The sequence below is a fragment of the Scyliorhinus canicula genome, chromosome 23 (assembly GCF_902713615.1).
Source record: "Scyliorhinus canicula chromosome 23, sScyCan1.1, whole genome shotgun sequence".
Lineage (NCBI taxonomy): Eukaryota > Metazoa > Chordata > Chondrichthyes > Carcharhiniformes > Scyliorhinidae > Scyliorhinus > Scyliorhinus canicula.
This window is the reverse complement of record NC_052168.1, coordinates 24,676,488-24,701,838: the sequence shown is the minus strand read 5'-3', so window position 1 is coordinate 24,701,838 and position 25,351 is coordinate 24,676,488. Positions and strand designations below refer to the sequence as shown.

The 25,351-nt window shown below is 48.6% G+C and overlaps 1 protein-coding gene across 11 annotated transcripts in view; it reads right to left on the bottom strand.

Annotated features, from left to right (window-relative positions):
* The window catches only part of LOC119956323 (meiosis inhibitor protein 1), a 536,433-nt gene that overhangs the window by 113,297 nt on the left and 397,785 nt on the right, over nt 1-25,351 (bottom strand). For all 11 annotated transcript variants that reach the window (XR_005458631.1, XM_038783445.1, XM_038783450.1 and 8 more), the window contains 3 exons: nt 18,125-18,229; nt 12,831-12,941; nt 11,937-12,106 (listed from right to left, as the gene is read on the bottom strand). Coding sequence is in view for 10 of the 11 variants with exons in the window: in XM_038783445.1 (XP_038639373.1) it covers nt 11,937-12,106; nt 12,831-12,941; nt 18,125-18,229 (386 nt within the window). In the remaining variant the exon portion in view is untranslated. The remainder of the gene's footprint in view (nt 1-11,936; nt 12,107-12,830; nt 12,942-18,124; nt 18,230-25,351) is intronic.

The following is a 25,351-nucleotide window of genomic DNA, read 5'->3' as shown; positions in this document are numbered from 1 at the left end:
TGCCTCGAGCAGGACTACTAGCTACAACCCCAGGGGGAACGGGCAGGTGGAGAGGGAGAACGCGACGGTCTGGAAGACCGTCCTACTGACCCTCCGGTCTAGAAAGCTCCAAGTCTCCCAGAGACAGGAAGTCCTCCCAGACGCGCTTCACGCTATTAGGTCCCTTTTGTGCACAGCGACCAATCAGACCCCTCACGAGAGGCTCTTCATTTTTTCCAGGGGCACTACCACAGGGCCCTGTACTTCTGAGGAAACACGTCAGGACACACAAAACCGATCCCCTTGTTGAAAAGGTGCGCCTGCTCCACTCCAACCCCCAGTACGCATTCGTCGAGTTCCCTGACGGCCGTCAGGACATGGTATCCCTCCGGGATCTGATCCAGCGCCCCCTCTACCCCCACAGAAGGACCTCTCACCCTACACCCCATGCTGCCGCCCCCTCGCGCTCCTGAGCCCGCGAGCTCGCTCCACCAGTTCTGTGCAGGCCAGCCCCCAGCGCCCCCAGTCCCCGGTCGAACCAGGAGAGTATGAAGCTCGGATACAACCCTCCCTGGAGTCTGCCATCGTACCCCAGCACACAAAAACCATCCAGCCACCGCAAGAGGCTGCAACCCCGGTGCCTCCGCAGATCACAGCGGACAATTCGACCACCGACAGGACTGATGTTGTAGACCACCACCCCCGCCAGACTTGATTTTTTTGCAGGGTGTGAATGTAATATGATAATTCACACTATGTCTTTGTAAGCGCAGTAGCGTTATCCGACCACTAGGAGGAGTAGCTCTGGGAATGCTCAGGAGCTTGTACAGGGCTCCACCCTTGGCTCTGCCCATGACTCCTCCCCCTAGTGCTGCTGTATAAATACCCTTGTCCAGAGTCAGCCTACAGTTCACTGAGAGTTCATCAACGGGTAACAGGCTGGCTCTGTAGTAAGTCGATTAAAGCCTAGATTCATATCGGAAACACGTGTCTGTGAATTGATGGTTTCTAATGATCAAATGTTCTTATATAGTACATCAATTAATGGTGTACAAATTGGCAATTATAAGCATTCGAGAGGCGCAGATGAAAAAAAAGTATTGGCTTCAGATCCTCATTTGTATGAATGAGAGACCCTCCAGCAAAGACTGAAGGATGATTGGCGAAGTGAAGATCAGGTGGGGAGGGGGGGGGGGGGGGGGGGGGGGGGGCGGTGCTGAGGGCAGGAAGAAAGAGAACAAAGGCCAGAAAAGGATTTGGACTGTGCAGAGGTGGGGTGGCAGGAACACCATATGTCAATGGTCTGCAGAATCGGGCCTGGGTGGGAGTGCTCTAGCATATCAGGATTGCTGGGAGTAAGAGATCAGGGGGGAGGGCAATCAAGCAATCTGGGGCTAGGAAGGGAGGGGGCCGGACTGGTCCCAGCACCACATTCCAATAAATTTGTTTGCTTGTTTCATGGGAAATATTGGAAGGAATATTGCAGAGGGGCAGCAGAGCAGAGGAGCAGAGGGCAGCAGAGCAGAGCTACTGATCAGCTGTTCTGGGGAAATTTGCATACGTGCAGTGCGGTCAGCCTAAGTGAAGGTGGGTTTGTGGAGGGGCTGTTGGCAAGTGACAGTTAAGACCCGAAACACTTTGTGAGTGTTTCCCACCCTACCTCCTCCTCTAACCAACCCCCCCCACCCACGGTGGTTGGGAAGCGGGAGCAGGGGCCTGTCGTGAAGGGTGAGGAGTGCCTTTAAATTTGCTTACCTTTCAGCGGGATCAGGGTTTGAGGTAATATCAGGTAAGCTCTTCCTTTCTTTTTCTTTTTCTTGTTTTTTTTTTTAATCTAGGAGGGGATGTCAGGGAAGGCAGTACAATGCTCCTCCTGCAGAATGTTTGAGGTGAGGGACGCCGTCAGTGTCCCTGCTGATTTCATCTGTGGGAAGTGCACCCAACTCCAGCTCCTCAAAAACCGTGTTAGGGACCTGGAGCTTGAGCTGGATGAACTTCGGATCATTCGGGAGGCAGAGGGGGGTCATAGATAGGAGCTTCAGGGAAGTAGTTACACCAAAGACTGGAGATAGATGGGTAACTGTAAGAGGGACTGGGAAGAAGCAAGTCAGTGCAGGGGACCCCCTGCGGTCGTTCCCCTGAGTAACAAGTATACCGTTTTGGATACTTGTGGGGGGGGACGACTTACCAGGGGTAAGCCATGGGGTACGGGCCTCTGGCACGGAGTCTGTCCCTGTTGCTCAGAAGGGAAGGGGGGAAAGGAGTAGAACATTAGTAATTGGGGACTCAATAGTCAGGGGCACAGATAGGAGGTTTTGTGGGAGCGAGAGAGACTCACGTTTGGTATGTTGCCTCCCAGGTGCAAGGGTACGGATGTCTCGGATCGTTGTTTTCCGGGTCCTTAAGGGGGAGGGGAGCAGCCCCAAGTCGTAGTCCACATTGGCACTAACGACATAGGTAGGAAAGGGGACAAGGATGTCAGGCAGGCCTTTAGGGAGCTAGGATGGAAGCTCAGAGCGAGAACAAACAGAGTTGTTATCTCTGGGTTGTTGCCCGTGCCACGTGATAGTGAGATGAGGAATAGGGAGAGAGAGCAATTAAACACGTGGCTACAGGGATGGTGCAGGCGGGAGGGATTCAGATTCTGGATAACTGGGGCTCTTTCTGGGGAAGGTGGGACCTCTATAGACAGGATGGTCTACATCTGAACCTGAGGGGCACCAATATCCTGGGGGGGAGATTTGTTAGTGCTCTTTGGGGGGGTTTAAACTAATTCAGCAGGGGCAATGGGAACCTGGATTGTAGTTTTGGGGTGCGAGAGATTGAGAGTAGAGAGGTCAGGAGCACAGTTTTGACTTCGCAGGAGGGCGGCAGTGTTCAGGTCTGTGGTTTGAAGTGTGTCTATTTCAATGCCAGGAGTATACGAAATAAGGGTAGGGGAACTGGCAGCATGGGTTGGTACCTGGGACTTCGATGTTGTGGCCATTTCAGAGACATGGATAGAGCAGGGACAGGAATGGTGTTGCAGGTTCCGGGGTTTAGGTGCTTTAGTAAGGTCAGAGAAGGGGGCAAAAGAGGGGGAGGTGTGGCGCTGCTAGTTCAAGGACAGTATTACGGTGGTAGGAAAGGATGCAAGATGGGGACTCTTCTTCCGAGGTAGTATGGGCTGAGGTTAGAAACAGGAAAGGAGATGAGGTCACCCTGTTGGGAGTTTTCTATAGGCCACCTAATAGTTCTAGAGATGTAGAGGAAAAGGATGGCGAAGATGATTCTAGAAAAGAGCGAAAGTAACAGGGTAGTTGTTATGGGAGACTTTAACTTTCCTAATATTGACTGGAAAATATATAGTTCGAGTACATTGGATGGGTTCGTTCTTTGTACAATGTGTGCAGGAGGGTTTTCTGACACAATATGTTGACAGGCCAACAAGAGGTGAGGCCACTTTGGATTTGGTTTTGGGTAATGAACCAGGCCAGGTGTTAGATATCTGGAGGTAGGTGAACACTTTGGAGACAGTGACCACAATTCGGTGACCTTTACGTTAGTGATGGAAAGGGATAAGTATACCCCGCAGAGCAAGAGTTATAGCTTGGGGGAAGGGCAATTATGATGCCATTAGACATGACTTAGGATGTGTTGGTTGGAGAAGTAGCTGCAAGGGTTGGGCACACTGGATATTGTGGAGCTTGTTCAAGGAACAGCTATTGCATGTTCTGGATAAGCTACGTACCAGTCAGGCAGGGAGGAAGGGGGTCGAGCGAGGGAGGAAACCGTGGTTTTACCAAGGAAGTGGAATCTCTGGTTAAGAGGAGAAGGAGGCCCTATGTGAAGATGAGTGCGTGAAGTTTCAGTGGGGCGCTGATAGTTACAAGGAAGCGAGGAAGGATCTAAAGAGAGAGCTGAGACGAGCAGAGGGGGACATTAGAAGTCTTTGGCAGGTAGGATCAAGGAAACCCAAAAGCTTCTATAGGTATGTCAGGAATAAAAGAATGCACTAGGGTAAGAGTAGGGCCAGTCAGGACAGTGGTGGGAAGTGTGTGTGGAGGCTGAGGAGATAAGCGAGATATTAAATGAATACTTTTCGTCAGTATTCACTCAAGAAAAAAGAATAATATTGTGGAGGAGAATGCTGAGACCCAGGCTATTAGAATAGATGGCATTGAGGTGCGTAGGGAAGAAGTGTTGGCAATTCTGGACAAGGTGAAAATAGATAAGTCCCCGGGGCCGGATGGGATTTATCCTAGGATTCTCTGGGAAGCCAGGGAAGAGATTGCTGAGCCTTTGGCTTTGATTTTTAGGTCATCATTGGCTACAGGAATAGTGCCAGAGGACTGGAGGATAGCAAATGTGGTCCCTTTGTTCAAGAAAGGGAGTAGAGATAAACCCCGGTAACTATAGGCCGGTGAGCCTAACGTCTGTGGTGGGTAAAGTCTTGGAGAGGATTATAAAAGATACGATTTATAATCATCTAGATAGGAATAATATGATTAGGGATAGTCAGCATGGTTTTTGTGAAGGGTAGGTCATGCCTCACAAACCCTTATCGAGTTCTTTGAGAAGGTGGACTGAACAGGTAGACGAGGGTAGAGCAGTTGATGTGGTGTATATGGATTTCAGTAAAGCGTTTGATAAGGTTCCCCACGGTCGGCTATTGCAGAAAATACGGAGGCTGGGGATTGAGGGTGATTTAGAGATGTGGATCAGAAATGGCTAGTTGAAAGAAGACAGAGAGTGGTAGTGATGGGACAATGTCAGAATGGAGTTCCGTACGAGTGGCGTACCAAAAGGATCTGTTCTGGGGCCGTTGCTGTTTGTCATTTTATAAATGACCTGAGGAGGGCAGCAGAAGGATGGGTGAGGTAAATTTGCAGACGACACTAAAGTCGGTGTGCAGTTGTAGACAGTGCGGAAGGAGTTGCAGGTTACAGAGGGACATAGATAAGCTGCAGAGCTGGGCTGAGAGGTGGCAAAGGAGTTTAATGTGGAGAAAGTGTAGGTGATTCACTTTGGAAAGAATAACAGGAATGCGGAATATTGGCTAATGGTACAATTCTTGGTAGTGTGGTATGAGCAGTAGGGATCTCCGGTGTCCATGTACATAGATCCCTGAAAGTTGCACCCAGGTTGATAGGGTGTGAAGAAGGCCTATGGTGTTGGCCTTTATTGGTAGAGGGATTGAGTTCCGGAGCCATGAGGTCCATGAGCAGCTGTACCAAACTCTGGTACGGCCGCATTTGGAGTATTGCGTACAGTTCTGGTCGCCTCATTATAGAAGGGACGTGGAAGCTTTGGAAACGGGTGCAAGAGGAGAGTTTACCAGGATGTTGCCTGGTATGGAGGGAAAATCTTATGCAGAAAGGCTGATGGACTTGAGGTTGTTTTCGTTAGAGAGAAGAAGGTTAAGAGGTGACTTAATAGAGGCTACAAAATGATCAGAGGGTTAGATAGGTGGACAGCGAGAGCCTGCTCCCGCGGATGGAGGTGGGCTAGCACGAGGGGACATAGCCTTAAAATTGAGGGGTAATAGATATAGGACAGAGGTCAGAGGTGGGTTTTTTACGCAAAGAGTGTGTTGAGGGCCGTGGGATGCCCTACCTGCAAACAGTAGTGAACTCGGCCAACAATTGCGGGCATTTAAAGAATTTATTGATAAGCATATGCGATGATAAGGGCATAGTGTAGGTTTAGATGGCCTTTAGTTTTTTTTTTTTTTTTCCATGTCGGTGCAACATCGAGGGCCGAACGGGCCTTGTACTTGCGCTGTATCGTTCTCTGTTCTATTGTTTCTATGAATAGAAGATTGATTATCAACCTGTTGAATTGGGTCATTAACCCTCCTTCCACCGCCAACAAGTCTTGGCGTGGACTTTTTTTCTATTCTTTTGTGGAATGGGTGTCACTGATAAAGCCAACATATGTTGTCCATCCCTAGTTGGCCTCGAGAAGATGGTGGTGAGCTGCCTTCTGGAACCGCTGCAGTCCACCTAGTGCTGTTCGGGAGGGGAATCCGGGATTTTGATCATGTGAAGGAGTGGAGATATAGTTCCAAGTCAGGATGGTGTGTTGTTTGGAGGGGGAACTTGCAGGTGCTGGTGTTCTCATGCATCTGTTGCCCTTGTCCTTCTAGCTGATAAAGGTTGTGGGTTTGGAAGATGCTGTTGAAGGTGCATTGGTTAGTTCTCGCAGTGCATCTTGTAGATGATACACACTGCTACCACGGTGTGTTGATGTGAAGGAAGCGAAAGTTGAGGGTATTGGATGGGGTGCTGATCAAGCAGGCCGCTACGTCCTGAATGGTGTTGAGCTTCAAGTGTTACTGGGCCTACAAGCATCCAGGCAAATCAAGAGTATCCCATCACAATTCTGACTTGTGATATATAGATGGTGGACAGGCTTTGGGGCGTTAGGGGTGAGTTATTCACCACAGAACCCTCAACCTCTAACCTGTTCTTTTGCCAGAGCACTTATATGGCTGATGCAGTTCAGTTTCTGGTCAATGGTAATACTGAGGATTTTGATAGCGGGGTTTCAGCGATGGTAATGCCATTGAAGGTCAAGTTGGGATGAAATGAAATGAAAATCGCTTATTGTCACGAGTAGGCTTCAATGAAGTTACACACGAGCATGCAGGTGCAGCAAATAATAAGGAAAGCAAATGGAATGTTGGCACCTAGATAACAAAGACACCTATGTCAGGCTCCTATTTACTGACTACAGCTCAGCCTTCAACACCCATTATTCCTACGAAACTCATCTCCAAACTCCGTGGCTGGGCCATGGCTCCTCCCTCTGCGACTGGATCCTGAACTTCCTAACCCACAGACCACAATCAGTAAGGATAGGCAACATCACCTCCTCCACAATCATCCTCAACACTGGTGCGCCACAAGGCTGTGTCCTCAGCCCCATACTATACTCCTTATACACCTATGAATGTATTCCCTCCAACTCGATTTTCAAATTTGCTGATGACACCACCGTGGTGGGTCGGATTTCAAACAATAACAAGACTGAGTACAGGAATGAGATAGAGAATCTGGTGAACTGGTGTGACAACAAAAATCTCTCCCTCAATGTCAAGAAATCGAAGTAGATTGTCATCAACTTCAGGAAGCGTAGAGGAGAACATGCCCCTGTCTACATCAATGGGAATGAAGTAGAAAGGGTCGAGAACTTCAACTTTTTAGGTGTCCAGATTACCAACAACCTGTCCTGGTCCCCCCATGCTGACACTATAGTTAAGAAAGCCCACCAACGACTCTACTTTCTCAGAAGACTAAGGAAATTTGGCATGTCAGCTACGATTCTCACCAACTTTTACAGATTCACCATAGAAAGCATTCTTTCTGGTTGTATCACAGCTTGGTATGGTTCCTACTCTGCCGAAGACCGCAGGAAACTACAAAAGTTCATGAATGTAGCCTAGTCCATCATGCAAACCAGCCTCCATCCATTGACTCTGTCTACAATTCCCGCTACCTCGGAAAGGCAACTAGCATAATTAAGGACCCCACGCACCCCGGACATACTCTCCTTCCACCGTCTTCCGTCAGGAAAAATTACAAAAGTTTGAGGTCACGTACCAACTGACTCAAGAACAGCTTCTTCCCTGCTGCCATCAGACTTTTGAATGGACCTACCTCGTATTATACATAGAGACATAGACATAGAATTTACAGTGCAGAAGGAGGCCATTCGGCCCATCGAGTCTGCACCGGCTCCCGGAAAGACCACCCTACCCAAGGTTAACACCTCCACCCTATCCCCATAACCCAGTAACCCCACCCAACACTAAGGGCACATTTTGGACACTAAGGGCAATTTATCATGGCCAATCCACCTAACCCGCACATCTTTGGACTGTGGGAGGAAACCGGTGCACCCGGAGGAAACCCACGCACACACGGGGAGGATCTGCAGACTCCGCACAGACAGTGACCCAAGCCGGAATCGAACCTGGGACCCTGGAGCTGTGAAGCCATTGTGCTATCCACAATGCTACTGTGCTCCCCATTAAGTTGATCTTTTCTCTACACCCTAGCTATGATTGTAACATTATATTCTGTAGTCTCTCCTTCCTTCCCTATCTGCACAGTTTTGGTCCACTTATTTGAGGAAAGATGTAGTGGCATTGGATGCAGTTCAGAGGAGGTTCACTAGATTGATTCCATTAATGAGGGGTTTGTCGTATGAGGAGGGATTGAACAGTTTCGGCATATGCTCTCTAGAGTTTAGAAGAATAAGGGGAGATCTAATTGAGGTATACAAGAAGCTAAAAGGTATGGATAAAGTAGACGTGGATCTGATGCTTCTTTTTCTGGGGCATTTTAAAACGAGATGTCATAATCTTAGAATAAAAGGTGGCAAATTTAAAACAGATTTGAGGGAAAATTACTTCTCCTGAAGGGTTGTGAATCTGTGGAATTCATACCCCAGAGTGCAGTGGATGCTGGGACAGTGAGTAAATTTAAGGAGTTAGACAAATTTTTAATTGATAATGGGTTGAAGGGTTGTGGAGAACGGGCAGGACGATGGAGTTAAGGTCAGGATGAGATCATAGAATCTTAGAATTTATGATGCAGAAGGTGGCCATTGAACCCATCGAATCTGCACCGGCCCTTGGAAAGAGCACCCCACTTAAGCCCCACGCCTCCACCCAATCTGCTTTATCCCCATAACCCTGTAACCCCACCGACCTTTTTGGACACTAAGGGCAATTTAGTATGGTCAATCCACCTAACCTGCACATCTTTGGACTGTGGGAGGAAATCGTAGCACCCGGAGGAAACCCACGCAGACACGGGGAGAACGTACAGACTCCACACAGACAGTGACCCAAGCCGGGAATCAAACCTGGGACCCTGGAGCTGTGAAGCAACTGTGCTAACCACTATGCCTACCGAACAGCCATGCTCACATTGAGAGTATTAGGCTCGGGAGGCTAAATTGCCTACTTCCGCTCCTAGGTCATGTGTTCTAGGGGGGAGATGCTCTGGCTGATTTTGCAATCCAGCTCTTGGTCTGTAACATTGTAGGTAGCAGATGAGTAACATATCAGCCATGATATAACGGCGGAGCAGACTCAATGGGCAAATGGCCGAATTCTGCTCCTATATCTTATGAACTTCTGACCTTATGATGGAAGGAAGGTCATTGATGAAGCAGCTGGAGATTGTTGGGCCGAGGTGCTATCCTGAGGAACTCCTGCTGTGATGTCCTTGAGTTGAGATGGTTGACCTCCAACAACCATCTTCCAGTGTGCCGGGTATGACTCCAGAAAATGGATTGAGTTTCCCCCTCCTGATTACCATTGACTTCAATTTTGCAAGCGCTCCTTGATGGTTAAATGCTGCATTGATGTCAAGGGTAGTCACTCCCACTCACCTCACCTCTTGAGTTCAGCTCCTGCAGTTTCTGGCTCAAAGGCGACTGCCTGGGCCACAAGTTAGTTAATTCCTTTGTGCAGCATTTCAGTAGGGCTGCTTCCAAGAATGTAGCGTGTGATATCACTGTCTACCTCAAACATAATATGTGAAAAAGGACCTCAAGCAGATGTTGGGTCCTTTAATTTGCATAAATGAAAAGACTAACATCTATTTCAGATGTCGTGTGGGATGTCTATTGTTTGCCCTTGCTCAATATTGCTGCCAGTACATGTTCAGTTGGAAGTGTGCCTCGGTTTCTTCATTAACATTTTGGTCTTAACAGCTGTGCAGCTCCTTAAAAATGGATGGTAAGCAACCCAATTTCTAGTCAAACATAGCCACTACAGCTAGAAGGGAAATGTAGATTAACCAAACTTTTAACTATGTAATCTGCCAGAAATAAACAAGACTTAGTTCAAAGCAGATTTCTCCTCCAGCATCGTTCAGCCATAATGCTCTCCAGGGAGTTTACTGTTCCATTTCAAACCAGACGTTATGATGTGAATCCCGCCCATCACTTTTTGGCAAATCTGTAGATTAGAGTGAGACAGCTAGCCTTACTCTAATGTGCAGATTCCCAAGGTACCTGAGGCTGTAGGATTCATCCCCTTCACCTCAGAAACTTTGGGCGAGTGCCATTAGTTACTGGTCCACATAAATAGGGACCAGATGGAACGGCACTCGTGGGGGGTCTCCAAGGGGTTTGATGGCCCCCCGCGGCTTTCCCTTTCGGCAGGGTGGTGTCCTGGCATTGCTGGTGCCACCTGGGTACCTGGACAGTGCCAGCCTGGCATGGCCAAGGCTGTACTGCTAGCTGGCATGGGTGGCGCCAGGTTGAAGGTGCCAAGTTGACATATGTTGCACGCATGTGCGGGATTGGGTCAGGGGTACCTGGGTTCCGGCTGCGGGGGTGGAGGGGGGGAGGTTGTGGATTGTTTTGGGGCTGTCCCGATCTCTCGCTACAATGCAAGTGGATCTCTGCACTGTAAAATCTGGGCTATGTGCAGCCTGGGCCGGAAACAATTCAGAGTTAATGGACTGTGAATTGCTATAAATGAAATGAAAATGAAAATAAAATAAAAACAAACAAAGCTAATTCCTCCTTTGAGATAACCCTCAGTCAATCAAGAGGCTTGTAAACGTCAATGGGGTGTGAAATTCAATGTAAAGAACCAAGTACAAAGGGATAAGAAAGGCACACTGTAACATTGAAACCACAGAGCCTACTGAAACTTCAGGGGAGGTGAAACGTTTCTCCAAGAAACAAGCTGTAGAATAGGAAAGACAGATTGCAGCTGTGCTTCGCCCTGTTATGGGGTGTTATAAATGAAGAAGTGCAGGCCTCATGGCTTCACAGAGCCAAAGCGACCCTATCCCGGGGAAGACCCCCAATCTGGCCCCCTCCAGTCCAATCCTAGCCCCCAATCCCCAGCTCCCTTGTAGGCCCGCAAGTTCCCCCCCCCGACCCCCCCACCCACCGGCGGCATCTGGCCAGCGGTTGCTATGCCCTTGTGCTCGCTGGAGGTAAGTGGAGAGGCATACTCACTTCCACAGTTCCCCCTTGGAGTCCATGGAGCCTGGTCCCCACTTTTAAGGACCAGTAGTGATTCATGCCCAGTGACTACTCGCTACGAGAGTGGGAGAATACCGGGAAGCTCCTGCATTCGACTTTAATCGTACTAATGAGTTTAAATTAATGCAAATTAGCTGTGATCAGGATCTTGCCAAGAAAGAGTTAACTGCAGTAGGCCAGGGTCATCGGAAACTATTTTGTACCCGCCTCAAATCCCAATTCGGGGCTCCCTTGCAATTCTCCTGACATGATGGACTTGCGGCAGGCACACTGCTGCCGGAGAATCGGCACTCAGCCAAATCTCCCATTCACGGCAGCGGGACTGGAGAATTCCACTGCCATGAACAGACGGAGAATCCCATCTGTAATCTTTAGAAACTTGCTCCTCTAAAGTTCATAGAGACCAGCATCTGCAACTACACTGTTGCAGGTAACTGGGTTTTTTTTTGCTCTTGGGATGTGGGAGTCGTTGGCTGGGCTAGCATTGTTGCCCATCCCTAATTGCCCTTGTTAGGCCATTTCAGTGGGGGGCAGTTAAGAGTCAACTGCATTGCAGTCTGGGTTTGGAGTCACATGTAGGCCAGAGCAGGTAAGGACGGCAGATTTAAAAGAAGGGTTTTTACATCAATGTAAATTTTTAGTTCCAGATTTTTATTGAATTCGAACCTGAGATCCTAGAGCATAACCCTAGATCTGGATTACTAGTCTAGTGACAATACCACTAAACCACCGCCTCCCCTTAATCATAGATGACTTCCATTCGGTATGTTTAACTAGCAGATTTAACGTTAAATGTTAACATAAAGAAAGCTTAAATGTTTGAACAGCCGGAAGTACAAACATTTTAAAAGCACAGATATAAAATTTAAATACATTTATCAGTTAATCATTCCAGCAATACCTTCTAAAATAAGGTCTTGACGTTTTTGAGAAACCTTTACCGAACCTGGACTACTCACCTCTGATTTATAGTTGGTCTGGTTTTGAATTAAAGAGTCTGTTAATAACCAGACAGAGCAAACCAGATCATCAGGGAGAGGTTCAAGAGGAGATTGCTCTGACCAAGTCTGTTCTAAAATCTTCTCCAGTAATTCCATCAGAGAGGAATTAGACAGTAACACCGACACAACTGCATAATTAACAATGAATACATTTTAAGTGGTTACATAATACGTTTGTATAACTTATGTTTTCATTTTTTGAAAAAAAAATCACTGAAAATAAATATTCAAATAGAATTGATGACTTTTGAAGATCTAGCCTCTGCATTCCCTCAACAGCTGCTCTGAGTCTGGCTGCATCAACCACTGCTGAACTCCTGATATTTCAATCTCTTCTCCCGAGACTGCATTCACAAAGCTGCACTCGCATCACCGACACAATTCTGACTCTCTCAGAAACAGTGTGCTTCACTAAGCTGCCACTGCCAGAGTTTTCTTTGAGCTGTAGTCTCCTGTGTACACCGAGCTCTAAATGGCTCCCAGGACTTTAAACCTGTGATGTGTCAATAATCTGTCACCCCTATTTTTGTGCATTTTTGCTTCATGCTATGGATTTATTGTGAAAGAAAAAGCCCAACACCTCTTAGTATGGATTCACAAACTTTGAAGTGTTGTTGGCAGCAACCTATTGCAATTGAATGGCTGGATAATCTTTACTCTCAGGAACATCCTACAAACCTGTGAGGCAGTCTAAATCAGCAGCAAATGATTGAAAATGGAGCATGAAGCATATCATTTATAGGATGTTTTGCCAAATCTCACAAGTGACCTCATCTCAGCTAGAGGACTTTCATTGTTTTTCTGCAACTGAAACAGTAACAAAAATGCATAAAGCTCAAGATTATTAACTACCTCTATTTTTGTTGTGGCTGGAGGTCTGTTTCAAACTGCAGTAGAAGAAATTAAAAGCAGGTTGGAGAATATCTGTATTCATGGTTCTGCATTTTCCTGCCAAGTTACACACTTCAAAAATACAAACAAAACATTCATTTTAAAATTCAGCAACTTTTACTATTTAACAAGCATTATATGTCATATTATATAAATACTGAACTAGCTGAAGGATAAAAATATCAGTGTGTTAAAATTTACTCATTATTCTAAGTCATATTATTTTCTGATTTACACAAAACTGCCAAATTTGGAGATTTGGAGTGGTTAGCACTGATGCCTCACAGCGGCAGGAATATGGGTTAGCACTGATGCCTCACAGCGGCAGGAATATGGGTTAGCACTGATGCCTCACAGCGGCAGGAATATGGGTTAGCACTGATGCCTCACAGCGGCAGGAATATGGGTTAGCACTGATGCCTCACAGCGGCAGGAATATGGGTTAGCACTGATGCCTCACAGCGGCAGGAATATGGGTTAGCACTGATGCCTCACAGCGGCAGGAATATGGGTTTGAATCTGGCCTTGGGTGACTCTATGTGTGGAGCTTGGACCTTCACCCCGTGTCTGTTTCATCCGGGTGCTCCGGTTTACTCCCACAGTCCAAAGAAGTGTGGGTTAGGTGGGGTTACAGGGTTATGGGATAGCGCGGGTAAGTGGGCCTAGGTAGAGTGCTTTTTCAGAGGGTTGTTGTAGACATGATGGTCCACTGGCTTCATTCTGCACTGTAAATTCTTACTGTTTTTGTAGTAGGTCTGACTCTGAAGTTACATATGGCTCAGACTGGTTAATTCCAACAGAATTTCTTCCCTCAAGGGCAAGCCAGCTGCATTTCTATCAGAATGTTGTTGTTTCATTCTCACCATTAATGATATTAGGAGCTGGATTTTCATGGTGTTGGGAAGACTTTCCATACCTTTAAAAATGGAAAGTGGGACTTGGGTGCAGATTTCCCCTGTCTCCATTTCCAGCAGATCCAATTTCTGCTGGTAGGGGAAATATTGTGGAGCAGGAGGGATACCAGAATTCAGCTGGGCCATTTCAATTCGGTGTCAAGTTCAACCAGAATCAACAGAATTATTATACCGTAGGAGGAGGATATTTAACCCATCATGTCTGCACCGCCTCTCAGAATGAGCAATTCACTTCGTGCCATTCTCTTGCCAATCTGTCTCACTGCAATCTTTTTTTACAGATAATAGTCTAATTCCCCTTTGAATGTTTCGAGTGAACCTGTCTCCTCCACACTGTCAGGCAGTGTATTCCAGACCGTAACCACTCGCTGTATGGAAAGTATTTTCTCATACAGTAGACCCCATTATGATTGTTGCAAGGCTCTTTATCCACAGTGTGGGAGTCATGAATTTATGAGGTAAATGTAACACTATTTTTAAAATATTTTTATTCAAGGCTTTTTACCAATATACACAACAAAAATCACACGGCATCCTAAATAAACAACCACCCCCACACGTAGAACCTCGGACATAACATCTGAGAATCCCCCCCAGTTTTGGACATGCCAAGAACATGTGGACGTGATTCGTGGCCCCCGCCCCCCCCTGTACTTGTCTTCCACCCCCGCAAAGAACCTGCTCATCCTCGCCACTGTCATGTGGGCCCTATGCACCACTGGATGAGGCTTAACATTGCACATGACGAGGACACGTTCTCCCTCTGCCCACGTCCTAGCCTGCACTTTCCCTCCCAGCTCCTCCTCCCACTTGCGCTTGATCTCCTCCACCGGACTGCCTAAACTCTCTATCAATTTCTTGCATATATCCAACACCTTCCCCTATTTCAGCCTCCGACAACAACTTATCCTGCAACACCAGAGACGGTAGCCCTGGGAAGGAGGCAGCTCTCTCCTCACGGAATCCCCCTCCTGCAAGTACCTAAAGTTATTCCCTTTGGGCAGATCATACAATTCCTCCAGCCCCACGAAATTGCCCCTATAAACAAGTCCCTAAAATAGTCAATCCCAACTTGCCGCTACCCCTGGAACCTCTCATCCATCCCCAGAAGCACAAATCTACAGTTGCCACATATAGGCACCCATAAAGACATGCTCTCTAGGCCAAAATGTTGTTTACACTGGCCCCACAACCTTAACGCCAACAACATCACAGGCTCAGAGTACCTGACCTTCGAGAACGGAAGAGGTGCCAACAATACAGTCCTCAAACCCATTCCCCTACACGACGCCACCTCCATCCACCACCAAATCAAAATCTCCTCAGCCCATTTCCTCACCTTCGCAATATTCGCTGCCCTATTCGCCCAATAGTAATTTATCAGATTCCACACCGCCCTACTCCAAAAACACCTACCTCACCTGCCCTGACAGGGAACCCCCTGACAGGGGGTCATCCCTGCCCACAAATCCCAAAAATAACCTGCCATGTGACCAGCCTGGTCGAGGGGCACCCTGCCCCTTCCCTTGCCAATTGGCCATACCCCTTTTTAAGCCAGCCCCCGGCCTGCGTCACATGCCCCTCCAGGCCTTCCCTCAGATGTGCGCCACCATCTCTCCCTTTGCAACTGCACCACACCAAGTACACCCATGTCAGCAACCCCCCCCTCCCCCCCACCACCACCAACAAATCAAACAACCCCAACCCCCCTATGCCTTCCTCATGGCAACCCCCCACTTCACTCCTGCTAACTAGCCTGCCCAGCTAGCATGGTGGCCCCCACCCAAGGCCTCTGACGTCCCCTCATCCCTCCAAAGAAGAGAAACAAAAGACACACTCACCATCACCATTCCCCCATTGAAACCCACCCCATATACCTCACAATAAACACAAAGCTCCCCTCCAAAGTTCAATGTCCTCACACTCCTCCCAGTCCATGGTCCCACATAAAGTCCGTTGCCTCTTCTAGCTTTTGAAGAATCAGCCTCAAGCAGGCAGGGTACAAAATCCTGATCGTCATCCCTTCTTAAAGAGAGCCGTCTTCATCCAGTTCTAGCCAGTTCTCCGCTTCGTCAGCTCCACACGTAGATCCTGGTAAATCCACAGTTCACTCCCTTCCCAGGTGCATCTCTTGGTCTGCCTCGTCCATTCCTGAATTTGTTCTTTGTCCAAAAATCGATGAAGCCTCACCATTATCACCCTTGACAGTCACCCTACCTGCGGCTTCCTCCTCAACATCCTGTGTGCCTGATCCACCTCGAGGGGCCGGTCAAAGCCACGGTGGCGCAGTGGGTTAGCCCGGCTGCCTCAAGGCGCCGAGGTCCCAGGTTCGATCCCGGCTCTGGGTCACTGTCTGTGTGGAGTTTGCACATTTTCCCTGTGTTTGCGTCGGTTTCGCCCCCACAACCCAAAGATGTGCAGGTTAGGTGGATTAGCCACGCTAAATTGCCCCTTAATTGGAAAAAAATGAATTGGGTACTCTAAATTTAAAAAAAGACTCCCTCCTTCATCAACTTTTCCAGCATGCTCGAAACATACGTGGCGGCCTCTACTCCCTCAATGCCCTCAGGCATCCCGGCAATCCTCACATTCTGCTTCCTGGAGTGGTTCTTAAGATCTTCCAATTTCTCTCCTCGCCTCTTCCGGCTGCTCAACACTATCTCCATCTCCAGAGAGGTCAGCCGATCCTCATGCTCCACCAGCGACTCTTCCACCTTCTGGATCGCCAGGCCGTGAGCCTTCTGCCTCTGCTTCCCTGAGTGTCTGCACCACCTTGACCAAATCCTTCAAAGCCTCTTTCCTCTGCTGCTGGAATTTATTATTCAAAAACTCCACCAGCTGCTCCGTTGACCACTGGGTGGGCAGCACAGCCCCCTTACCCTCTGCCATCTTCACCTGTGGTGCACCATGAAAACTTTCCTCCTCCATCTGTTCTCTCTTTTTCATGGCACTTCTCATCCATTGATCCATACATCCAGCTCACCAGAGGAATATTGCCTTCCCTGGGTACTCATAAACGTTTTGCCCTCAAATACCACACCATTCGGGTGAGGAAGAACTGAAAAAATCCACCTTGAGCGGGAACCACCAAATGTGCAACCACTCACTCCATGACCGCCACCAGAGGTCGATATGTCAGTGTATATCACGTCTGTATCACTGTCATGATCTGAAGATTTTCAGATGCCAACTCTTTAAACATTAAAAAGGCGGAAAACTACCTTCTGTTAAACTGCTTTGAATGACATGCCACCTGGTGCAGGTTCGGAAAGAAAAAGGACATGGTTGTGCAATTTCAATAGAGTTAATTGTTGTCATTTCCTCCAAGGGCTATTATTTAGTCATTATTTGGAGGAATTTCAAAAGCTGCAATTGCCGTAGCAGGAGGCTTCTGAGTTCAGTTTGTTTGACAGTTTAAAGAGGTTATCAAAGGATTAGCTGTCTTTGATGTGCGGTCCACACCGAAATGTTTGTTTTTGTAAAAGATTAATCATTTGAGGAGACTTTTTAATGGCTTTCATGAATGAGATTTTTTTCACTATCAAATATGTAGGAGTGAGAGCTGTTAAACTGTTCAAAGATAATTTTTCTCATCTCCACATTGCTCCTGAGGTCTGCCTATGGGAGACACTGAGTGTGTGGTTATGGAATTGGCATGGGGGGATGAGGAAATATGGGGGGGTCAGGTGGGGGGTATAAGCTCAAATGGGACCAATGAAAGGGCATGGAGGAAGAGGGTGGGGGCTTAAGGTGGCATTGAGTTGCAATGGAGGGCATCAGTGTTGGGGTGGGTGGGTGTGAGGTCTAGAGGGCTTAACAGCTTGCAAACCAACTGGCGGAAAGTCCAAGCAACTGAGGCCAGCCTATAATTAGTCACCTTGGCATTCGCCCATCCCATAACGGCCTATGCTCTGCTTCCCAGGTTGGTGGGATTGACTATATTCTATCCTAGCGAGTGAAAATTGCATAGGCTGAGGTGAGGTGGGTCCAGCAATTTGGAAATTTCGCAACTTGAGCTACCTGTCTTGGTAGTGATAAAACCCCACGGTTTTATTCTGAATTTGTTTAATTAGCTGAATTTTAAATATCGAGCTGTCATGATGATATCATTCATCCAGCTCTCTGGATTACTCGTCCAGTAACAATACCACTGTGCTACTGGACCCACAGTATAGGGTGAATTAGAATTCATGAATGGCCACAATGTATAGCTCCATCAACTCAGGTTTTCATCAAGGTTCATACAGCCTTAGAAAAGAGGAGACCTGACTGAGTTCTCAATCACAAATTGGAAAAGCCCATAAAAACCTATTGATAGTGTAACATTAATAACAACTATACCATGGTAAAGGAGCTTGAAATCAATACAGCCAATTTCCTCAAGATCTCCAATCTTTATCTGCACAAGTGAAAGAAGGTCCAATACTAAAGATAAATTCTTGTTTCCTGATGAACAAAGAAAGACAAGTTAATTATATGTAAAGAGTGGTCACTCTCATAATTTTAAATAAAGACTGCTGTTATGGTCTCGGCTGATGTTAATACTGGACAACTGAGATCCCAGAGTGAAACCTGGCTTGATATAACCTAACCTTTTTAAGAAGCTGTGGAGGAAAGTTATTGAATAAATTCACAGGAGTCTGCTGATGAATCATAGAATCATAGAATTTACAGTGCTGAAGGAGGCAATTCGGCCCATCAAGTCTGCACCGGCCCTTAGAAAGAGAACCCGACTCAAGGCCACGCCCCCACCCGAACCCCGTAACCCAGTAGCCCCACTTAACCTTTTTTTCTTGGGCACTAAGGGCAATTGATCATGACCAATCTACCTAACCTGCACATCTTGAAAATTAAAAATGAAATGAAAATCTTAGGACTGTGGGAGGAAACTGGAGCACCCGGAGGAAACCCAAGCAGACACGGGGAGGACATGCAGACACTGCACAGACAGTGACCCAAGCTGGGAATTGAACCTGGAACCCTGGAGCTGTGAAACAGCTGTGCTACCCACTGTGCTACCATGCTGCCCTAACTTTTAATACTAATAATAAAAGAAAAAGTAACTATATTATAACTATATATAAAGTTGGAAAGATCTCAATACAAACACAAAAATAAAATTCAAATTCATACTTTCCTTTTACACCAGCAATATCCTTACAGAAACATAGGCCGGAATTCTCCGTCCGTTCACACCGCTACAGTGAATGGAGTTTTGGCTGAGTGTCAAATTCTCCATTCTCGCTGGCAGCGGGCAAACTCAGATAGGAGAATTCCGGCCATAAACTAGTGAAGAGTTACCGCTAGCTTGGCACAAATGCTTATTCTCGCTTAGGATTGCAAACAGTTTTCTTCACATGCATTAATTTGATGCTTCTCACTCAACTCATATCTCATCAAGACACCCAAAGTGTCTTCAAGTGCAAAGCATTCAAATGAGTTCCCTAATCTCAGTCTTCCAGTAGCTCCTGTGCTAAACTGATCACTTTACTGAGTCCCATAACTGATGATTCAGTTATGTTATGATGGCAACCGATGTTGAAGCTGGACAAGTCAGATACCAGATTGGAACCTGGCTTGACAGGTCATGGGCAGGATTCTCGTGTCCACCTCCGCCGGAATTGCAAAACGCAATTGGACGGAAAATCGTTTCCTGCACTGAAATCGCAGTGGGTGCCAATTTCACGCCAAATCGCAAATCTCCGCCGCCTCGACTGAATGTAAACAATGTTTGCATACTATTAGCGGGCCCGACCGGATATTCTCCAGGGCCACCGATGGGCCGAATTCCCAACAGCGAGGTTCACTTGTGCTTTTAAAAATTGTGAAACTGGCGTTGTGACTAATGAGGGAGAGAGGTTACGGAAAGTGTCCAACATCGCCATAGTTTGCTGGGAGTTGTGCCGCAGAAATTTCAGGGACTTCTGCCAGGGCACAGAAGTAGCGGGCGTGGCCAGGAGGTGGGCTGTGGGGTCGAGGTGGCCAGGCATAGAGAACCATTGCCGAGGCCTACAAGGCAGCCATGCGGCTGTGAACACCGCTGACTGCCCACTGTGAACTTAGGGCCACAGGTTATATGGGTGTCCCCCCAGGGCACCGTCCTAGGTGCCCTCTGGCTCCAGATGTCCCATCAGTAGGAAGGGTGCACTTCAGCGCAACCAGTGCCGTCTTGTTGGTTGGGATGAGTGTGTCTTGTGAGTGTAATGTGTATAAGCGGCTGCAGCTTGTCACCCTCCAAGTGTCAATCACGGACCCAGTGAATCCAGCATAATTTTCATTGGGATCAATTGTGTTCCATGTGGCACACGTTGCTAGTCCGTCCAGTCACTGAATCAGTTCAGGTTCAGCAGCAGTTCCGCTGTCGTTAAAGTCCATGAACCCTGCCCTGGCATCAACACCCAAGTCTCAGGAACGGAGAATCCAGCCCCATAACTTTTAGTCTTTTTTAAACGTGGAAGGCATGGATTCACAGGAGTCTGATGAACGTGTAACAAAAGAATAAAACATTTATAAAACAAGAAAAACAAACTATATTATATGCCAGATAAAAAAAGATTTCAATACAGATATCAGAAAAATATTCAAACTCACGCGATTGCTTTTATCCGAGCAACCCCTTAGTCAAATAAAACCAAGTGAAGATTTAATCATAGACTAGACAGTCATAGAACATACAGTGCAGAAGGAGGCCATTCGGCCCATCCAGCCCTCACCTCCTGCGTATCCCTGCAACCCAATAACCCCTCCTAACCTTTTTTAAATCACTGTTTAAAACTGAGCTAACCCAAGCAAGACACCTGGGTATTGAGAGTTTTCTTCCAAAAGGCTTCTCAGCTTTTACCACATGCTTTTTTCAGTTGGGATTTCTCCGTTATTCTGCTATTCTTTTCAGAGCTTAACTGGGACTTGTTTCTGTGCCGTCTTTGACCTTTAGCTGGGATTCTTCTGGGAACTTCTTTGTTCGCCTCTCTTGTTCCCTATTGCTGACACTTCTTCGGGCCTCTCCCTGTACCCTCACTTGTTCCTCCCTTGAGAAATTTCTTGGGACTTCCCCGTGCCCTCACTTGCCTTTGGATTATGTCATGTGAGAGTACCTTCAAGAAATGAACGTTTAAGCAATGTACCTTTAAGAAATGGAGCAGCTCATATTACTGAAGTGATGTCAGAGTGTGAGTGGAGCTGGGTTTTTAGCTCAGCCATTTTGCAGTGTTTGGTTTCAGTTTTGAGAGAGCAGCTGAAAAGTGCCTGGCTGGTTTGCTGTGAGCTGTTTGAAAGGAAATGCCAGTTTTGAGGAAAAGAGCTTGGATGTGTCTGTGTTTTTGCAGTAAGCTGGATCTGAGTGATCTCTGCCAAGAAAGACTATCTCTGAATCATTCGGGTGACTTAAACTCATAATAGTAATAATGTCTTTAACCTGATGTGTTTCTGTTTAAAGGTGTTAAATCTTTTGAAGGTTTGAAGGAACATTTTGAGGGATTATTTAGTGTTGTATTATTTTCGGGGTTATTTTTGAAGTAAGGTGTGTTAAGAGATCCAATGTTTATTTAAAAAGGTTAAGTTGAATTCATGGAATAAACATTGTTTTGTGTTTAAAAACCCACGTGTCCATAATTGCAATACCACACGTGGAGACCAAGCCGTGTGCTTCAAAAGCAACAATACATTAAAGGGAGAGGTTGGTTGAATTCCCTGATACATTTTGGGGTTCTGAAAACACCGCTCCCATAACAATTGGGGGCTCATCCGGGATAAAAGTCTATCTATTGGATTGGCTTTTGTGAACTTAAAGACAGTGAAGGATTATTGCTTTTCCGGTGTGGTATTTTAGTCTAAGTGGGGAGAGTGTTGTGAACAATGGCTCTGTCAGAGGCTCAGAAGTTTTTGGGGGTGGAGAATGTGACACGCAGTACCTTATGGACAGAGACGAAAAGCAGACTGTTACATTTGGCAAAAACATTGCAGTTAACATTACCTGACAAAATGCGAAAAGTTGAGGTAATTATGGTGGTTGTTAAGCATTTGAAGTTTCCTGAGATAGAATCTGACTCATTGGAAATGGCAAAAATTCAGTTGCAAATCAAACAAATGGAACATGAGAAAGAATTAAAGTGGCTTGAATAAGAAAGAGAGAGAGAGAGGAAAAAGAAAGAGAGAGAGAGAGAGAGAGGAAAAAGAAAGAGAGAGAGAGAGAGAGAGAGGAAAAAGAAAAGGAGAGAAAAGAAAGGAGAAAAGAAAGGAGAAAAGAAAGAATAGCCCTAGCAGAACAAAAAGAAAAAGAAAGGGAGATATAGATCAGGGAAAAAGATAAAGAGAGGGAGTTTGAACTTCAGAAAATGGCTATTAAACATGAAAATCAGTTAAAATTGGCAGACATAAAGGGAAACGTACAGTTGGATGATAGTGATGAGGATAGTGAGAAGGAGCGTCATCATCGAAGGCTTGGTGGGAATCTGTTTAAATATGTCCAAGCATTGCCAAAGTTTGACGAGAAGGAAGTGGAAGCCTTTTTCATTTCATTTGAGAAGGTAGCTAAACAAATGAAAAAGCCACAGGACATGTGGGTGTTACTGATTCAAACAAAGCTGGGAGGTAGAGCTTGTGAAGTTCCAGAGTCTATAGAATCCCGGAAGATGACCACCAATGCATCCACTATTTCCAGACCCACCTCCTTCAGCACTCTGGGATGCAGATTCTCAGACCCTGGGGATTTATCCACCTTTAATCCCATCAGTTTTCCCATTTCTCTACTAATGTTGATCTCCCTCAGTTCTCCCCTGTCACTAAACCTTTCATTCTCCAACATTTCTGGGATCTGATTTGTGTCCTCATTGGTGAAGACAGAACCAAAGTATGTATTTAATTGCTCAGCCATTTCTTTGACCCTTATTATTAAGGACATGGGGCGAGATTCTCCGGACTCACGACGGGTCGGAGAATAGCGGGCGTCGGAAATTTTTACGGCGACGCTGTTCCGACGCCCTCCCACTATTCTCCGAACCCCGCAAAATGTCGGAGTCGCCATTCCCGACAAACGCCTCCTTCCCGCCCCTGACACGACCAGAATCGCCACTGATAGCCCCCCCCCGCTATTCACCGGCCCGGATGGGCCGAAGTCCCGACGTCATGGCGCCCTGTTTGCACGTCGTGAAACACACCTGCTTTTTAAATTCGTCAACCAGTCGGCCTGGCTGACGACAGCTTGGAGGAGGTCAGGGCACCACTCAGCGCACCGCTCAGCGCACCGCTCGAGTCTGGCCACAACGGGGAAGGCATCCCTGAGAACGGGAGGGGGTCCAGAGCGGGGGGAGTGTGGGGCGACGGGGGAGTCAGTGGGGGGCGACGGGGGAGGCAGTGGGGGGCGACGGGGGAGGCAGTGGGGGAGACGGGGGAGGCAGTGGGGGAGACGGGGGAGGCAGTGGGGGGAGACAGGGGAGGCAGTGGGGGGGCGACGGGGGAGGCAGTGGGGGAGACGGGGGAGGCAGTGGGGGAGCCGGGGAGGCAGTGGGGGGAGACGGGGGAGGCAGCGAGGGGAGACGGGGGAGGCAGTGGGGGAGACGGGGGAGGCAGTGGGGGAGACGGGGGAGGCAGTGGGGGGCGATGGGGGAGGCAGTGGGGGAGACGGGGGAGGCAGTGGGGGGCGACGGGGGAGGCAGTGGGGGGAGACGGGGGAGGCAGTGGGGGGCGACGGGGGAGGCAGTGGGGGGCGACGGGGGAGGCAGTGGGGGAGACGGGGGAGGCAGTGGGGGGAGACGGGGAGGCAGTGGGGGGAGACGGGGGAGGCAGTGGGTGAGACGGGGGAGGCAGTGGGGGGAGACGGGGGAGGCAGTGGTGGGAGACGGGGGAGGCAGTGGGGGAGACAGGGGAGGCAGTGGGGGAGACGGGGGAGGCAGTGGAGGGAGACGGGGGAGGCAGTGGGGGGCGACGGGGGAGGCAGTGGGGTAGACGGGGGAGGCAGTGGGGGGCGACGGAGGGGGGGGTTAGGTAGAGAGTGAGCCGTCCAACCCCGTAACAAAATGTCTGCCAGCATGCCATGGTGTGCCGGTGACGAGGACACGGCCGCTGGTTCCCCTGTGACTTCCGGACACAGGCCACTGACGCACCCGTGAGGAGGCCATAGTTTACTGGCCGTTGGATGCAGAAAGTGACCAGGGGTTAGGCTGACCGCGTGTCAGCAGCGCGACCAGGCCACCGGGACACACTGGTATCCCATGGCTGGCGGCTGCCGAGGTGTCGACTAACCTCCGTCTAACATGTCCCGTTTCTCTGCCTCCCACCACCCTTCTGTAGGTTAGCACGATGTATGGGAACAGAACGGCGATGTTCTGCGCAGTGGTTGGGGCCGCTCTACTGGATTTGGAGATGCAGCAGCATCCACACCCACAACCCGCAGTGGCTGCAGGGCCAGCTGCAGCAGCAGAGGGAAGGGCCGTGGAGTTGCCAGTCGTCGAGCAGCATGGGGGGGAGGAGGAGGAGGAGGAAGAGGAAGAGGAGAGAGTGAGGGTGCAGCCACGGCGCCAGAGGCGACGACCAAAGCCGAGGGTGTACCGTGTCCGGGTCTCTTTCCTAACAATGCCGGACATCACCTGCAGGAGAAGACTCCGGCTGATAGGCAGACGGTGATACATATCTGCCAACTCCTGTCGCACCTCGCCCCACGTGGAACGGGGGGAGGACACGCGATCCCGGTTGCCATCAAGGTGACGGTCGCTCTGAACTTCTATGCTACCGGCTCCTTCCAGTCTCCGAGCGGGGACGTCTCCGGGATCTCCCAGTCATCGGTGCACAGGTGCATCCGGGATGTGACCGACGCCCTCTATGCCATCGCGGACCGCTACATCACCTTTCCCGAGGACCAAGCAAGTCAAGACTCACGAGCCCGTGGATTTGCCAGTGTGGCCGGGATACCGAGGGTTCAGGGGTCAATCGACTGTGTTCACGTCCCCATGCGCCCGCCTGCTGTGGACAAGGAAGTGTTCACAAACAGGAGGGGGACATACTCCATTAATGTCCAGGTGGTATGCGACCCCCACATGAGGTTCATGAACGTCTGTGCAAGGTTCCCAGGGAGTTTGCATGACTCCTACATACTAGCGCAGTCGTTCATCCCTGCGATGTTTGAGGGACGTCTCCCCCGGCTGAGGGGCTGGTTGCTAGGCGACAGGGGTTATCCGCCGAGGTCTTGGCTGATGACGCCTATACGGAGGCCTCAGACCAATGCGGAAAAACGATACAACGAGGCCCATGCAGCAACCAGGGGTGTGGTGGAGCGCTGCCTTGGCCTCCTGAAGATGAGATTCAGGTGCCTGGACCGCTCCGGAGGGGCCCTGCAGTACCAGGCCGACAGGGTCACTCGCATTGTAGTGGTCTGCTGTGCGCTGCACAACATCGCGATGCAGAGGGGAGATGACCTGTTGCAGGAGGCGGAGGGAGAAGCGAGTGGCAGTGGTGCCAGCACAGAGGAGGAGGAGGAGGAGGAGGAGGAGGCTGGCGGAGTGCCCCCCCCCCCCCCTCAGTGTACACTGCTCCACTTCGACATGACGCTTATCGTTGGGTGCAGACGGAATGGCA